Genomic DNA, 19,058 nt, shown 5'->3' with positions numbered 1-19,058 from the left:
CTGTAACTTCTTCTATAAGAGGCTTCTCTGTCCTCCACTCATTACCTGTTTTAATGGCACCTGTTTGAACTCAGTAACAGTATAAAAGACACCTGCCCACAACCTCAAACAGTCCCACTCCAACTCCACTATGGTGAAGACCAAAGAGCTGTCGAAGGACACCAGAAACAAAACTGTAGACCTGCACCAGGCTGAGAAGACTGAATCTGCAATAGGCAGCAGCTTGGTGTGAAGACATCTACTGTGGGAGCAATAATCAGAAAATGGGAGACCTACAAGACCACTGCTAATCTCCCTCAATCAGGGGCTCCACGCAAGATCTCAGCCCGTGGGGTCAAAATGATCACAAGAACGGTGAGCAAAAATCCCAGAACCACACGGGGGGACCTAGTGAATGACCTGCAGAAAGCTGGGACCAACGTTACAAAGGCTACCGTCAGTAACACACTACGCCACCAGGGATTCAGATCTTGCAGTGCCAGACGTGTTCCCCTACTTAAGCCAGTACATATCTGGGCACGTCTGAAGTTTGCTAGAGAGCATTTGGATGTTCTGGAAGAGTATTGGGAGAATGTCTTATGGTCAGATGAAACCAAGTAGAACTGTTTGGTACAAACACAACGAGTTGTGTTTGGAGGAGAGTGAATGCTGAGTTGCATCCAAAGAACACCATACCAACTGTGAAGCATGGGGGTGGCAACATCATGCTTTGGGGCTTTTTCTCTGCAAAGGGACTAGTACGACTGGTCCGTGTACATGAAAGAATGAATGGGGCCATGTATTGTGAGATTTTGAGTGCAAACCTCCTTCCATCAGCAAGGGCATTGAAGATGAAACATGGCTGGGTCTTTCAGCATGACAATGATCCCAAGCACACTGCCAGGGCAACAAAGGAGTGGCTTCGTAAGAAGGTCCTGGAGTGGCCTAGCCAGTCTCCAGATCTCAACCCCATAGAAAACCTTTAGAGGGAGTTGAAAGTCTGTGTTGCCCGCCGACAGCCCCTAAACATCACTTTATTTATTTATTTTTGTCAAAATGATTTTATATTTAGATATATTACAGCTGTTTATAGCTCCCCCTAGCACTAGCAATACTCCTGACATTAGAAGGGTATTGACACACCACCTCTTTTCGAACTGCTGTCAACAATGCAGTATCACCTGGCAGCCGACACATTCCGAGGAAAGTACAGGGTCCCCAGCTCCACCGCACCACGGTCAACACCACTTTAAGAGTGATTAGGGGATAGAGTATCATCTACCCACCCGGATAGAGCCTGCCAAAGTCTAGGGCTCCAGCTGCTGATGGCAAAGTGGCATGGCTCGGGATTCAAACTCACAATCCCCGGGTGCTGAAAGATGATAAGCATGTCAGAATGAGAGAGATTTGATCAATATTTAAAACTGATGATCAGTGATATTAAATATATTTGTTGAAGAGCAGAATGTTTAGGCTACTCTGATTTAAATAGAGTATATGGGCAAGTGTCGTATCTGCAGTATTTTATCTGCTGTAAAATGAAGCCGTACTGTACAGACCTGGTTTCTTTAATTATGCCTAAAAGTTGCCTCTTGCCCACGCGGTTCACCAAGCTTCACTCAGTTAGGCAGCCTAATGTGAGAGAGGAGGATCTCGCATCATGAAGCAGGTTTTCTAAAAGCCGCTTCAGCTGGTGTGAGTGGGTGTCTTGGCCCTGTCTCTAGTCATGTTGTGGTGCTGCTGGTTTTGTGTGCTAACCTTGAACTGCAGCCAGTGGTGATTTGAAACCTCTCTGACACTGTTTAGCAATGCGTTCACATTTGGGTCAAATAATAACATTGAGTCAAAACTCCCAGAAGGCCGTTTCAGTGGGTGATTTGGTTTGTTCAGTAGCACTTTGCATGGAGTAGTGTAGTTGTGGATATTTAAGGAGGCAGGATTTAACATGCCCCCTGGGCGAGAGTGGCTGGGTAGAATGATCTCTCTGAGAGCTGACTAGAAAGATGATGCTGTAGGGATGAAGATGGCCATGGTTTAGGACAGCAGTGGCAGCGTTAGACAGATGGTATTGAGCTTAAGAGAGACAGCAACACTTTCAGTGTATGAACAAGTCATTCATCTGCTGAAATGTTCGCTTTACACTGGCAGACTATTTTGCTTGTTTTAAGAAATAATGGTTTATGGACAGAAAATTATCCATATGAGAAATAAGTAAAATTTTGCATGATAAATATACATAGAACTATGTTTAGAAATTGGTTTATATTATTCTAATGTCCTTATGATAATGAGAAATATTAATCACACTTAATGTTTTCATGTTATATATATATATATATATATATATATATATATATATATATATATATATATATATATATATATATATATATATATATAATATAACATGAAAACATTAAGTGTGATTAAAATTTGGAATATTTCTCATTATATGAGTGTGTATAGGCATCATACGTATATGGGTGAGTGTTCAATTAGAGGGAATTTGGTATTTCCGGGTTATATATTTTAAGACGTTATATTTTCAGGTTCGAAATTTTTTATTACAACAATAAAAAGCTTAGATTTTAAACGTTTATTTACACGACCCCGAAAAAGTATGCATTAAAATCATCACCATTCAAAATTTTCGTCATTTCCGCAACAGCCTGTGATTTTTGCGAGGTCATGCTTGTTTATGTCATAACTATGAAAACGGAGACTGACGTGGGAGGACGGATGTCAGCTATGAGAGAAAAGTGACATCTCGAAATCTGAAAAAGTGAGTAATTTAATCATGGAGTTGCTTTATTCAGCGTCATTGTCACATATAACGTTAAAGCAGTATTTTACTGTAATAAAGTTGTTAAAATTTATATTATACTATCTGTTAACATGTTCAGAAATCCATGACCTTTTTTTGATGTTTGTCTATATGGTTACATTAAATGTCATTATCAACACAAACCTTGGTAATAAAACCTGGTTATGATATTAACAGGGTCTCTGTGTCTAAGTGCAAACTAAACTTCTCAAAACTAATACTTTTGGAATGATCTGAATTTTCTGGATTTTTCTGGATTGGAATAATCTGTGACACATGGCAAATAAATATGACATTTATTTCTGTATAAGCTCAATCTTGGCCATTATTAAGTCTTTACTTTAAAACTTGTAAGCATTGAGTTTTACATAATTAAAAGAAAGTTTAAAATAGCTTTTTTTATTTGTCCAAATTTAGGATGGTAAAAATAGACTTAAATAGACTAAAAATATTTTTTTATTATTATTTATTTATTTTTTAATGCTCAGAATTTCAAAGTTTAAGCTGCCAAGCTCTCCAGTATAAGGGCTGGAGACTGAACAGTGAGCGAGGAAATGTGGTGAGCCAAAAGGAGAAAGTTATGGCTGTTTCCATTCTAGTTCCACTGAGGGAAAATGAAGCAGTGTCCCAGTTTCCTGTTGTGCTCTGACTCTCAGCTGCTGATACAGTGTCGTCAGCGATTTCAGCTCAGCCTGGCCCACTGACTGGCAGGCCCACGTCTGCCCCAGCCCACAGAAACAACCGGTTCAGCTGTCTGAGAGACACTGGGCTTTATGGCTTAAATAAACTGTTAAAAAAGTTCATTTCCGCTGGTGTCCACATTTTCATATTTGAGGATGTCTGTAGCTGGTCAACCACATTTAAACACTGCAGTAACAAAACTTTCTAACAGCAACAGCAAAAACAATCTCCGCGAAACATAACATTCAAAAGGCACAGTGACCATGATGAGTGGCACAATTTCCTTACCTTGACCTTCACCCAAAACTTAACCATGACCAAACCTATTAGTCCAAATCCTAATACTAACCCGAACACTATTGAGAATGGAAGTTAATAATTTGCACATTTGTTGATGTGCAAATTAAGTGTATCTGAATATGGACTACATAAAATCATCTTACCTGTTGCATGTTGAGAATATAATATAAATAAAGTCATTGTTTATTTATTTGGCGTCTTTTTTAGGTTTTTTACACACGTACAAATCTGTTTAGATAAGAATTGTAAATGTATATAAAACAATAGAATAAAATTAACAGTGAAGAAAACAGATGAAGAACAAAAACAAGTGTTTATAAAGCAAAATATCTGCATATATACAATGGAGGCATATAAAAGAAATAAGGAAAAACATGTAGCGGGTTTTCAGTTTCCCAAAATTAGTTGATTATCAATGGACTGTTGGTGATCTACTGAGTTTACATGCACTGAGTATCACTCAGTGATGTGATTCTGACCTTTTGCCTGAATGTGAGACTTCACAATAAAAAAGGTCATGACCTCCTGTACAGGAAATTAAATAGAAATAAAAATAAATGCAGGGCAGCCTGAAAAAATCATAGTTCATTACTGATGGAGAAAGTATTCACATAGCTGTCAGTCAGTCTGTTTCTGTCTGTCAGCCTGCCTGTCGACCTGTCTGTCTGTCTGTCTGTCTGTCTGTCTGTCTGTCTGTCTGTCTGTTTCTGTCTGTCTGTCTGTCTGTCAGCCTGTCTGTTTCTGTCTGTCTGTCTGCCTGTTGACCTGCCTGTCTGTCTGTCTGTCTTGTCTGTCGGTCGGGTCTGTTTGTGGTCTGTCTGTCTGTAAAACAGCTGTTCTGTCTGTTTCTGTTGGTCTGTTTGTCAGCCTGTCTGGTCTGTCGGCCTGTCTGTCGGCCTGTCTGTCGGCCTGTCTGTCGGCCTGTCTGTTTCTGGTGGTCTGTCTGTCTGTCGGCCTGTCTGTTTCTGTTGGTCTGTCGGCCTGTTGGCCTGTCTGGTCTGTCTGTCAGCCTGTCTGTTTCTGTTGGTCGGTCTGTCGGTCTGTCTGTCTGTCGGTCGGTCTGTCGGCCGGTCGGCCTATCTGTCTGGTCTGTCGGCCTGTCTGTTTCTGTTGGTCTGTTTGTCAGCCTGTCTGGTTTGTCGGTCTGTCTGTCTGTCTAGCTATCTATGCAAAGGTTTGGGAGCCCTGGTCAAGTGACATATTTTGTTGATTTTCTAATTGAAATCCTTAAATGTTCAGATTTTCTGCACAATTTCGAACAGTATTCTTATTTCTTTTCTGAATTTGAAAAAAAAAAAAATCATATTTAACATGCCATTACTTTAATTATTGTTTTTGTAATATATAACAATAATCCAATAAAATGAAGGTCATTATGCTTTAGAATGGAAAGTGTGTAAGTGTATCTCTGTAGAGGAGTTTCTTATTTTCACTTACAAAATCAACACCACGTGTAATTTGATTATCAGTGCCCAAACATTTGCATAGGACTCCATATATAAATTGAAAACCCCAGCTGCTCTCTACATTGTGTGACATTCTAATAGAAATGGTCCAAAATGGCGTGGAATGAAATCTTGTTACCTAAGCTTGTATTAAAAGTTAAGATCGTTTTCCCTTCTCCTGAGTTTGAGCCTGAGATCTGGGGCCTTGCCCTCCTGGCCCTTTTTAAACTCTGGCCTTGTTTGGCCCGGTCTCTGAGACCATTGATGATGCAATGGGCATCCATTTTTAACCATCCGGGACACAATCTGTGGCCCCGATCAAAAGCTGGTGTAGACGTCCAGGATGGCCTTTCACACATAGAGAGAAGTCTTGCCTGGTGTATGGCCTTCCACTTTCCCTACGGATAAAGATAGACTTTTTCTGTAGCCTGTTCTTTCAGCTGACTATTGAGCTCACCTAAAGAAGGCCTGCCTTTATGTCTGTGTGTGTCTCCGTCTCTGTCCTGTGTTAAATGCAGCCTGCTCCCCTGAAAACTGATCCCTCCTCAGTAATAATTGAGCGATTTTCCATTTACCCAGGCCTTTACCATGAGCACAAAGGGCCTGTAAATAGGCCCACGCTGTTTTCCTGGGGCCTGTAGACCATAAAGCCAGCATACCAGAACAGTAATAGCAGCTCATACTGTAGTAGTGGTGGTAGATGTTCTGTTGGTATTCACAACATGTAGCCTTCATAACCTTTCAGTGTCTCTAGTAGACACAAAGGTCACTTCTCTCATCTGCTTCGCTATACATGCAAATACAACGCATTAGATTACCATTTTCTGAGTTGTAGTTTTACTGGGTGAAGGTTAAGGGCAGAGTGTCCACTCAGATGTAATATGGAGTGATGGCTGGTAACTGTGCCCTCTGGCTTGCCATGCAGGTACAGCGCTGATTCAGACCAGGACAAAGGGAACAGGTCTGTTTAACTGGTCAATACAGGGCGATGCTGAGCTGCTTGAGGACATTGCATGAACAAGCACAGAATGCATGTGACAGGGATGTTGTTTTCGGTTCTTTGAGCGAGAGCCACTTTTGTTGCAATTAGTAACAATAATTTTAATAAAAAACAATATATATATATATATATATATATATATATATATATATATATATATATAAGCGAAAGTCGCTTTTGTTGCAATTAGTAACAATAATTCAAAATAATTTTATTATTTTTTTTTTTTATATAATTTTTTTTAAAGATCTTTAAAAGGTTCTTCACACTCCCTCCTAACACTTCTCTATGACAAACATGCTTATTTCTGGAACCAAAATTGGTTCCTTTATTTTATGACTCCAAGAACCTCCTGCAGCATCTTTATTTTCAAGAGGGTAGTAATACTGATTCTGGTGCTGATAATTTTGGTTTAAAAAATCCTGCACCTAACAACAGGGGTTGCACATAGGGCACAACCCATTCCCTTCCCTTACCCCCCCCCTCCCCTTAATTACATTGCAAGCTGTATCATGTTAGCTTCACCCTTTGTCAGTATTTCACTGAATTAAGCCCACGTCCATTATCATTAATGTTAAAGCAGAGAACTCCGCCAACTGTGCTGGACTCTGGCCCTCGGTTCCCCACCTCTGGCTTATACACTGTCGAAAGTATAAGATCCTTTAGGAACTTTTGACGGTTCTTCAATCCGAACTGTGGAAAAGTCTCTTAAGGTGCTTTGAGGAACCTCCAAGGAACCTTTTTCTTCAAAAAAACAAAAAAACAAAACTTGTCTTGAAGGTTCACCTAAGAGCACCTTAAGAGGTTCCTTCACAGTTTACATTGAAGAACCTCCAAATGTTCCTCAATGATATTTTTAAGGATATTTTTAACAGTGTATAAGCCAGAGCCCAGCACAGTTTGGCTGATTTCCCTGCTTTAACACCAAAACCTACCAAACTTGGCATTACCATGTGAGTTGAGTTCAGGTGTACTAGAGCGGGAAACTCACAAAACTGTGCAGGAATGCGAACCTCCAGGACTGAAGTTCCCCAAACTTGATCTAAGTGATACTATGGCAGGAAATAAACACTCTTGGTATTTCCTGGACTTTGATTAACCCTAATCTTGGGTTACGTTGCAGTGCCAACAGTGAATCTACAATGGAATAGGTTTTTTATAGCACAGAAAAAAGGGCTCTTTGATGTGTAATAATAATGGAGCCCTTTTTGGTGCTATATACAACTATCTACAAAACGATGTGTGGTGTGTTCGTCCCATGTCTGCAGATTTCTACCCGCCTCCCAAAAAATACTTACAGTAGGTGAATTGACTGCTAAATGTAAATGTAAGTGAATGAGGGAATGCTTGTGTGTGGTACCCTGTGATGGACTGATGCCCTGTCTGGAGGTAATCCTGGCATGTGCTCAATGATTCTAGGTAGGCTCCGGACCCACAGCGACCCTGACCAGGAAGAAGTAGATAAGATGAAGGATGGATGATTGAGGAATGTATGGTTACATTCTTGGTGCAAAACTCTTCTAATTCATTTAAAGCTGCAATATGTAGTATTTCTGACAATAGCAGCTTCAGAAACATGACGATGCTCCACTGACTGTAACAAGGAAAATGGCAAAGCTTTCTTGGAGCTGCATGAAGGCTCTCACCGGCACTGCATAACACTGCGTAACCTGAGTCATATTTTGTGTAAAATCCTAGAAGTTTACTCTATTGCCTCAGTCCACTTGCTTCCCTTCAGATACTGCTTCTGTATCTCTTAGCTTGTCAACAAATGCATGTGTACAGCTGTCCATGGGGAGGGGAGTAAGTGGAGTAAAAGTAAATTACACTCCACAACTGTAGGGGGAGCCTAAGAGCAGAAAATACAAATTCTTGCATAATGCTGCTTTAAATAAAGATCTGAGTGTACTGACCGGTCAAGTATTGACTTATTTGTCAGATTGCAAGTTTTGAAAGTGTAGCATGACTGTCATGCAAAAACCTTGTATCTCCAAAATGGAAGGAAATAAACAATGGAAGTCAATGTAAATATTTTCTTTGTCATTTTAAGCATTTGTATTGGTCCATTCATCCTGTACCTTTGACACAATGATTAAAATTAAATTATGTCAAAAATGGAGACAGAAGGTTTTTGCATGACAGAGACAATATTGAACCTCTGCTGTACTGGAAACTGGATTAAAAAAAAAAAAAAAACATTACCCAATATCAGATCAGATTCACGTGCTGGTTGAACCTAAACACTTCTCAGAGTGATTTTATTGAAACAGCCCTGCTGAATTCAACAGCCTCTTTAAGGGCTAACTTGCAGTTTCAGCACCTTTCTTTTTTGCAAGGTGAGCTGAATGTGCCCGGTCAGATTTAATCTCCCCCCCGTCTGTCACCATGAAAATTATACGGTACACACACACTCCCTCTGCAGGGGGAAGGTGTTTACATACGGAAACTGTTGGATACTTTCATTAAAATCTGGCTGATTTACTCCAGTAATGTGCAAAGTAGGCTGAACATCTTGAGGCTTTCTTTTTATAGATTTCTCTAAGGAAATAAGTGCAGCTATTACAGATATCACTGGATTATCATAAAAATACATTACTATCCATGCAAAACACTTGTATCTTCAAAATGGTAATTTCACATGAAAAAGAAAAAAACCTTCTTAACTTTTAATAATGAAGTTAATGTAAAAAAAGGTTTATTCCAGGTAATTTTGGAGCATTTTTATTGGTCCATTCATCAGGAATTTTGGCACCATACAGAGACCAACTGGCAGATTCACATTATCAAGAAATGCAAAACGTCAAAAATGGAGATTGTCTCTCTTTTACATTTGACTGTATTTCTATTTATTTCTATGGATTCAAATTCTATATAGCTTTTTATGGTCAGAAACACGCATTCTGCTCAGCTAAATACACTATATGGTCAAAAGTATTGGGACACCTTGTTTCTTCTGAAATGAGGGTATTAAAATGAGTTTATGCTACTTTTATTGGAGTAACTGTCTCTACTGTCCGGCGGGGAAACCTTCTACTAGATAGAGCATTGCTGTGAGGATTGAATTGCATTAATGAACAAAAACATTAATAAGGACTGGGTGCTGGATGATCACCAGCCCACCTCCCCAGTCTTCACAAACACTCCCCAGCTCATTCCAAAAGTACTGGATGGAGCACCATCCATCATTCCAGAAAACACACTTTTTCCACTGCTCCACAGCTCAATGCTGGGGGGGCTTTATACCCCTCTAGCCCACACCTGGCATTAGGCAGCATGGTGCCAATAGGTTCATGGTCGTCTGCTCGAGACAGTCCTATTCTATTGGCAATACCTTTTAACAGGGACTAGACAAGCTGTGTGTGTGTGTGTGTGTGTGTGTGTGTGTGTGTGTGTGTGTGTGTGTGTGTGTGTGCGCATTTGCACCTCTTTCTCAGCAATGGGTGCAACTTAAAGTAACTGAATGCATTCATTAGAAGCGGTGTCCACAAATATTTGGACATAGTGTGGTTTTTACAATCAGAGATGTATTGATTGGTAGACCAGAGATGTTTCTACTGAATTTAGTAGCAATGGTTGCTGGGTAAAACTACTTGACTTGTTTTATGAGTGAGATGTTCCATAAATAATTGGTTTGGATTGTTTTATGCAAAATTCACTCCTACCTGTTCTTTTATTTTTTTATCGGAAGCTGGTGCTTCTCAGAGGACCCTGAGTTGTAGGTGTGCCGTTAAAGTACCCAGCAATCCGAGTTACTCAGTACCAGTTACAACAGATTCACCAATGTAGGAAATCTGGGCCAGAGCTATTATGCAATAATGTTTCATGCACCTATCTGTCAACGAAGAAACACCAAGTACACCTAGTAACCATAACATTGAAACCACCTGCCTAATATTGTGTAGGCTCATCTTGTGTCGTCAAAACAGCTCTGATCTGTTGAGTCATGGACTCCACAAGACCTCTGAAGGCATTCTGTGGTATCTGGCACTAAGATGTTAGCAGCAGATCTTGTAAAGTTGTGAGGAGGGGCCTCACATGGGCCATATCAATGAGCCTCTACTGGGAACACCCCACAAGGCCTGCCTGATGTTTTGGAGATGTTCTGACCTAGTCGTCTAGGCATCGTAATTCGGCTCCCCATTTCAGATTAAGTTTATTGGCAAAATGTTAACAACTTTCAGCTGTTTGTAACAAACCAATCAAACAAGAACACTTTAAAAAGTTCAACACCAGAGCACTAAGTACAGCAGTTACAGAATTGTTCACCACATTCATGAGCAAGGGTCTTTACTACTTAGTAGAGCACCCTTTGCTGTTTTGACCTGCTGCGAACATGATTTCTGGCAATGTTCCTGAGGAATCTTGGCCTATTCCTCATGGGCAACGGCCTCCAGGTCTCTAATATCTTTGGCTGTCGGGTGTTGAGCTTTTGAAATTGTTTATATCTTGTTTGAGGTGCCATTATAACAAGATAATTAATGTTTTTTACTTCACCTGTCATTGGTTAAACATCGGTAAACGGTGTAGACTAGGGCTAGGCGATAATAATACTATATCACGATATTTAAAGACTTTTAAATATCGTGATACACAATATTTATCACAATACATGTAATCACAGACTAAAAAGTTAGTAAGAAAACCTGTAGCTGTTTAGGGTTTATTAAGCACTAACAGAATCCTCTATATACTTAGAAAAGAATATTATCACAATAATAAAATGTATCACGATACAAAAAAAAAATATTGTCATATTGCCCAGCTTTAGCGTAGACTTTACATTGCAGAGAAGTGTAACTCTCAAACATTCAGTACAATGAATAAAATGCAGATATTTTAGAATAGTAGCCCTTTATTATTTAAACTTTCTGCTTTTCTAGAGTACGATCAACACATCAAGTACTGGTTTCTTATCATTGGTTTTACCACTCTGTTACATATAGGGCAATGCTGCTTATAGAAACAAAACTGTAGGCGTGATTCCATGGTGTTTGGATATTTTGCTTGATTGATTTGAATGCAGCATTTAGGGACAAACTGCAATATTACATTTCAAATATGTTACAATGTAAAGTCCATTAACCCGTTATTTAGTTTGCTGTTATTGTCACATGAAGATTAAGCTGAATTTAATGCTCAGTCTGACAGTGGGGTAAAAGGGCAGTTTCACACCCTGGAGGTGGTTGATTATATCCTTACTGCTGCTGGCATGCACGTTCAATGATTTTCCTCCTGCTTTACAGGTCACCTTTAAGTCCTTGAGCAAGACACATGCATGCATGTACTCCAGCAGTGTAAAGGTGTAAACCTTGACCTGTGCTTTGACTCTTGTATGTGTGAGAAAGGGGTTTGTGCGTATGCATATTAGAATTACATTATGAAAGAAGGAAAAGGAACACACTGTAACTCATTATGTAGAGCTTTACGGATTATCTTTCTAAAGGCAGAGGAAGTGACCGAAGTGTAGGCCTACACTGATGCAGGCCCTACGGCCATGCTTGCCCATATGTAAGTTCTGTTTAGGTCCGTATCTGTGTTGTGCAAACAAACACACAAAAATGAGCTGTTTATGTGTACTGCTAGATGAAACACTCTCTAGCTCTCCTTTTTAAATATATATTATATATAAATTTATGTGTATTTTATATAATAGTGTATATGTCAGATTGTCCAAGTTTCAAGTAGGACATTTTAACAGGAGTGCCTCAACAAGCCCACAACATTTCCTATTCAGAAATTCGGGAGAGCCCTATCAACCCCAACTTCAAAATCCAAGATGGTAGCACATCAACAGTAATTAATAAAAGCAGTAATATTACAATAATAAGTGACCAACTGTCCAACTTCTATCTGTGGACATGTTTTAATGGTGTTTGGATGCACAAAATTCTGTAAAATGTGTTGGTTGGATGAAACACCTGAAACACCAGTAGTGGTTCATTTCAAAGTCTTTATCTAACATCATCTGGAAATGTTTTGAGGTGTTTTTAGGTAAGGTGTAAATGAGAAAAAGGTGTTCAGAATCAGCTGATTAGCAGGCCACGCCCCCTCAAACCTTCATCTGGCATTAAAACGTTAGTTTTAAGTTTTTCCCTTAGAAGCCAATTTGTGCGTGTTTGTATGAATGTATGTACATAGTATTCAGAATACATACTAATAGTATATACTTATACATATACTTATACTTATAAACTTCTACTTATTAAATGTGGAAAGATGCCACTTTCTTGCTCTAATACCGATACTGAGGTTAAAATCTTGGATACTGGTGGATCCTGATAGCCATCAGAATGCGGTCTTTAAAAGAACTGCTAAACTTGTATAGATGTAGGTCTGTCTATATCAATAGTATATAGATACCCAGAAAATAAATGTATGAGTAGTGTTGATTGTGTTGTATTATTTTATAGGAAAGGCATTCTGCATGTATTTTACAAGTCAAATGTTCATGTCCAGAAGGGTGTTATTATAGATAGACTATGCATTTTGAAATCAGGTTTTATTGTCAATAAATCAGTATGTAAGAGGGTAGTGATATTTTATTGTTTTTGTGGTGCATCTTATCAAATACAATATGCCGTTTTATATACAATATGCAAAAAAATGCTGACCAGCTGCTTTTTATATTACAAAGACCATAATTAATACTGTTTAATTGAATGTAGTTTAGCATATTTTGAATAAAAGTATTAGTAGATTTTAATAGCAGTTTTGTATATCTGTCCATTTTGTCTGCATGTCAAAGTACTGTGATACATTTTGTGTATTTGGGAAAAGTTAAAGCACCTTTATGTAGCATTTCTTGCCTTTTAAATAACAGCTTTAAAATCATGCCGATGTTCCACCAACCTGTGAAACCTGTAAGAACTGCATAGCACTGCATGCCTCAAGTCATATTCATAGAAAATCCAGTAATATTGCTCTACCACCTCAGTTCACATGCTTCTTTAATTTTCAGTGACAGTTCAGTATCTCTCAGCTTGTCCAGAAATGCATGTGTAAAGCGTGTCTTTCTCGAGGGGTGGCTGAAATCACATGTATGTTACACTTCCTAATTGTAGGGGGAGCCCAGGAGCAAGATAAAACAATAAGCAAATAATGCTGCAAATAAGGTGTGTTTGGAAAAAGGCAGCACTAATTACATGGGATTGTTTGAGCCTTATTAAAGAGTGAAAAATGGCACAATAAAGTGTTGGGGGGGGCTGAATAGTCCAGTTTTGTTCTGTTCCAGCGACAGCCACACCTGAGCCAGGTAGTCCCAGCCTGTAGGAAGCTGAACAGATGGATCAGTGTGTTAGCAGCTGCAACTGAGAAGCAACGTGCTCTAGAGGGAACTGCATTTAGCTGTGTGTCAGTAGTTTCCTCAAATCAGGATTCACCTCTGGAGTAAATGTCATTCTGTAAATACTTACAAAACGCACAATGATAATGAGTCTAAATAGGCCCATTTCATGTGGCTTCGTGAGGCTCGTCACTCATTTCTCACGTCTCAAACAAAAGCTCATTGTGCATATTCACAGCTCTGGCCTTGCTCAGAGCTCTCTTCATGGCTGATGAAGAAGTAAATGGTTTGTAATAGCACAGCTGATCACTCACCAGGACCTCCTGCTCTCCTGTGTGTCCGGCAGAACGGATTAGATCAAATTAATCTTCGAAATGGGAGAGTGATGAAAGGGAAATCGCACTTTTTGGATGTGCTTGATTAAACCAGACTTCTTCTTTGCATCATTTCAAAGTGGACCTTTCTCAGAGACCCTCTGGTGTGGATTTCAGTTCTGTTTGTTTTCAGAGGACAAACGGACAGCCTTGACTGATCATTTGGAAATGTGTTAACTCTGTTTGGTTCACAGCACCAAGAATAGAGTGGATTTGTCTGGCTTTCAAGACAAAGTAGTGAAGCAGATGGATGTCAAACCAATGTAATGGACCACTATGCACCCAATTGCATATTTGTAGGCACCAGAACATCTCTCATTTCTTCTAAAATCAGACTATCAATACAGAGTTTGTCCCCATTTTTCCGTATTAACAGCCTTTACCCTACATGGGACACCATTGCTATTTTCATTCAGCCAAAAGAGCTTAAGACCCTGTTTACATCTGGTCACGTCATCAGTCTTAAGTATCAGGATTATATCTGGATAAGGCCAAACCAAATGAAAGCGCAAATGTAAACGCACCCAACACACATTTAAACCAGATACAAATCTGATCACTCAACCCATCTCAGGAGGTGGTCCGAGACGCATCTGAGCCACGTCATAGCAGCATAAACACATCCGTCTCTCTAAAACGCATTTGAGAACCAAAACTCTTCCCAGTACACCCCAAACACCAGTAATATTTGCTGTGCATGATGCACATTTGCATATGCCATCCCACATGTGGTCGGACTACCCAGTGTTAATGCATGTGGCTAAAATCTCATCAGGATACGCTCCAGATACTAGTCATATGAAGTGAGCAGGTGTAAATGGGGTCTTGGTAAAGTCAGGTCAGGTGAGGTCAGGTACTGATGTTGGATGAGAAGACCTGGGTAATGAACATAATTCTAGCTCCTATCAAAACTTTGAACACCTCTGTCATCATTCGGTTTACTGTAAAGTAGCTAAGTTAACTTATTGGACGGTGCATCACTGGTTACGTTTGGACATACACTCTTAAAAATGCAGTTGCTTTACATGGTTCTTTGGTTCTTTGAGTGATTGCTACAGACGAACCACGTTTGAACGTAACTCGGTCCTGCAGATTTCTCCTGTACAACATCCGTAGAATTCGACCCTTCCTCTCTAGAGAGGCCGCCCAGGTGCTTGTTCAGTCTCTCGTCACTTCCAGACTTGACTACTGCAGCTCACTTCTGGCTGGTCTCCCTCTGCGCACCATCAGGCCCCTGCAGCTTATCCTGAATGCAGCGGCACGGGTCGTCTTCAACGTTCCTAAATTCAGCCATGTCTCTCCACTGCTGCGTTCTCTTCACTCTCTTCCTGTAGCTGCCCGCATCAGATTCAAAACCCTGACACTGGCCTACAACGCCAAGACTGGACCAGCCCCTCCATACTTGATGGCAATGGTCAAAAGCCGATCCGCAGCAAGAGCCCTTCCAGCTTCAAGTGCGTCTCGGCTCGACCCGCTATCCCTTAAAATCTGCAGAAGACGAGCGTCCAGGCTTTTTTCTGTCCTGGCACCAAAGTGGTGGAACGAGCTTCCCCTGGGTGTCAGAACGGCCGAGTCGCTCGCTGTCTTCAAGCGTAGACTGAAGACTTGGGCAAATAGCAGAGTAGTATGGTCACCTCATTGTCTTGTGTTTAGTAATGTCTAAAGCTTAGAGATATCTTTGAACTATCAGTCTATTCTAACTAGCTGAGTTTTTTTTTTTGGGTAAATAGCAAAGCACTTTTGTAAGTTGCTCTGGATAAGAGCGTCTGCTAAATGCCTTAAATGTAAATGTAAATATTTGGTTCTTTAAGGAGTCTGAAGAACTTTGTAAACGTCTCAAGCAGCTTCACTTGCCGTAAAAGTTCTTCACACTCGCACATCTGTTCTACAAACATGGTTCTTCATGGAACCAAATGTGGTTCTTCTATGGCATTGGTCAAATGATCATTTGAAGTACCTCTTTTTTTATTTGTTGTTGTTTTGAGAGTACGGCGTGTCTGTGGTGGAAAGCTGCACATTTGATGTACACCCCAACCATGACATTTTCCAAATGTTCCTGATGTTTGCATGTGTCTGTTTTCCATTGCAGTGGGAGTGTTTGTGGACCCTGATTCTCTTTGGGACGTTTTCTTTGCTGTTGGTGTGGTTTTACTTCTGGTGGGAAGCTCACAATGACTACAATGAGTTTAACTGGTGAGTACAGTGCCACTAACCCATCATTCAGGATTATTCATTTAACTGTTTAAACTAATCACATGGTAGGTTGAATCTTGTCAGCAGAATCTCGTCTTCTTTCAAAGGAAGAATTTGGGTTTTTTGTTTTTTGGCTTTTTTGTCTCTTGCTTCTTGGAATGGGTGAACGGATATTTGGCACATGGCTCATGCTTCCCCAAACAGAATTTGGATAATCCTTCTTTTCCCTTAATCTGGACATGGGTGGACCTCTGTCAGAAGGGATTACATGCAACTCAATTTCAAGACATACAGAGTTGTTTTTCCTCTCTGTCTCTGCTTACTGTCTGCAGCTCTCAAGCATATATCACTGGCTGCCTCCAAGACTATATATAGCTTTCAGATCTTGTAGATAGAGACAGACATGGCGGGCTACAGTTTTTTACTGATGCGCAAATAAGAAGTGAGGACAAGTGTATCTTAAGTAACTAACTAGATAAATAGATAAATGGTGGCTGGATAAATGGTGGCTGGATGGCTAGATGGATGGCTAGATGGATGGCCGGATGGATAAATGGCTAGGTATATGGATGGATAAATGGCTAGGTATATGGATGGATAAATGGGTAGGTGGATGGATGGATGGATGGATAAATGGCTAGGTGGATGGATGGATGGATGGATGGATGGATAAATGGGTAGGTGGATGGATGGATGGATGGATAAATGGGTAGGTGGATGGATGGATAAATGGGTAGGTGGATGGATGGATAAATGGCTAGGTGAATGGATGGATAAATGGGAAGGGAAATGGATGGATAAATGGGTAGGTGAATGGATTGATAAATGGGAAGCGAAATGGATGGATAAATGAGTAGGTGGATGGATGGATAAATGGCTAGGTGGATGGATGGATGGATGGATAAATGGCTACGTGGATAGATGGATAAATGGGTAGGTGGATGAATGGGTGGATAGATGGTGGGATAGATAGATAAACAACTGGAATAATAATTTGCTCTCAATTGGAAACATTCCTTTGGCTTTCTGGTCCATGTTAGCATGATTGCATCACTCAGACTTTCCTGCAGATTTTTCAGGGGCACCTTCAAGTTCAGAATCTCCCTCTCTACCACATCCCAAAGGTTTTCTATTGGATTCAGCTCTGGTGACTAGGAATGGCCTCTGAAGAATGCTGAACTCATTCATGATTTGTGTAAATGTGTCAATGAACCTTGAAACACCAACAGTTGCCATTTTCTCTTTCTCATTTATCTTCCAAGGTCGCCCCTGCAGTGTTACCCTTTTTCCTCCCCCATGTGGTCTCTCTCTCTCTCTCTCTCTCTCTCTCTCTCTCTCTCTCTCTCTCTCTCTCTCTCTCTCTCTCTCTCTCATTTACTCTCACTGTATCTGTCTCTGTATCTCTCACCCCCCTCTTTTCCCTGTTGGTCTCAGTTATTAGTAGCTATTAGTAAGTGAGTGTATCTTGAAGGAAGTCTTGACCTGCAGTTAATGCCTATGAGACTATGCCATATATAGTAGGATATATATATCTAATATATATATAATAGGGATAAGGAGGCTGAATGCAGTTAGTAGACAGGGCCTTGATATGGCCTTCCCCTGCTGGGTTACTGTGCTGTGCTGAAGACACATGGAGGCACTTTTTGCATTTCTCAGTGAGCAATGATGACTCAGCCTTTTAGTTCCCGGCAAGGTGTTTAATGATGAAACGCACACTGTTTAGGTGACCCTCCTGCTCTTTTACAGGTTTTTATACAACCGGTCAGGCGAGTGGAGTGATGGAACGGTTCCGATACTCGCCACGACAGCTGCAGGCTTTACATATATTTCGTTTTTAATGGTGAGTTGTCCGGTCAGGTATTCTTCACACCTTTGAGGCGCTGATGCTGTGAAATATGCAAAACAGCCCGTTTTGAATTCAAGGTTTTTGTGATGCCACAAAGACCAGCACATTTGAATATAGCTGTTTACTCAGCCTACAGGAACTTAGTTTCACCATTTACTCTGAATTTGAAGGAGTGTTGCAAGAGACCCAGTACAGGGCAGCCAATCAGTACAAGACAGCTAACCAAAGCAGAGATGATTTGCATATTTTGCTCTCACGCAAAAACCCTTTGTCTTTAGTTTAGATTTTGTTTCATTATTATAATAATTAAACAATGTGAATCCGACAGTTGTTTTTTATATTGTAAACATTTTGTGATGAATTAACCAATAGGAATGCTTCAGAATGATTTGGAATAAAATCTTTATTACTTTATTATTTATTATTAACCATTAAATGTTCAGAATGTTTTGTCTTTCTCCTGTGAAACTGCCATTTTGGAGACTTTTACTTTTACTACAATGAATCCTAATGGAAAATGTTTAAAAATGTAAATTTTGAGCCCGCTAACCCTACACAGTAACACAGAAATATATTTGCTAAATGATGTATTGGTAAAATTGTGCACTTAGCAACTTTTCAGGTTTATTTATTTTTTATTTTTATTTTTAACCCAGTCAGGAAGTGATCCAGCTTGTTGACTAGCCCAGTTAGGGTCAGTTCAGGCATGAACTAACAAGTCCTACAGAACAGTCACTGTAATAAAATAGAATTAGGATATGATCAGGTTTGCTGTGCTAAATAAATCATGCACAAAAGCATATAGAGTCTCCTATCTATTCAGTGCACAGTATTCAAGCTCAGTGATCATTACTGTTGCAGAAACAAGTAGAGAACTACTAAGAGTATAACTAGCTCATATCTTACTATGTAAAGAGTAAATGGCTTTAAAGGCATGCCAGTCTGAAGGTAAAACACATGTGCAGTGTTTATGCTGAGCTAACATTAGCATCCAATTCTGTGTACCCTAACTGGGCAACTCCACCGAGCGGTCTCACACGCTTTTTAAGGTGAAATTGGGATCCATTTTGCCATGTTTCTGCCTTTCAACAAAAATATAATTGAAAATTCTTATATTATATAATTTAATAT

General features: G+C 39.9%; 1 protein-coding gene across 3 annotated transcripts in view; it reads left to right on the top strand.

Moving 5' to 3' along the window:
• gdpd5b (glycerophosphodiester phosphodiesterase domain containing 5b) overlaps window positions 1-19,058 on the top strand; it is an 81,283-nt gene that overhangs the window by 38,730 nt on the left and 23,495 nt on the right. For all 3 annotated transcript variants that reach the window (XR_011980607.1, XM_072691567.1, XM_072691566.1), the window contains exons 3-4: window positions 15,975-16,078; window positions 17,828-17,921. Coding sequence is in view for 2 of the 3 variants with exons in the window: in XM_072691567.1 (XP_072547668.1) it covers window positions 15,975-16,078; window positions 17,828-17,921 (198 nt within the window). In the remaining variant the exon portion in view is untranslated. The remainder of the gene's footprint in view (window positions 1-15,974; window positions 16,079-17,827; window positions 17,922-19,058) is intronic.

The sequence above is a fragment of the Salminus brasiliensis genome, chromosome 11 (genome assembly GCF_030463535.1).
Source record: "Salminus brasiliensis chromosome 11, fSalBra1.hap2, whole genome shotgun sequence".
Lineage (NCBI taxonomy): Eukaryota > Metazoa > Chordata > Actinopteri > Characiformes > Bryconidae > Salminus > Salminus brasiliensis.
The sequence above is the reverse complement of the archived record's forward strand: the minus strand, read 5'-3'. Positions and strand labels throughout refer to the sequence as shown.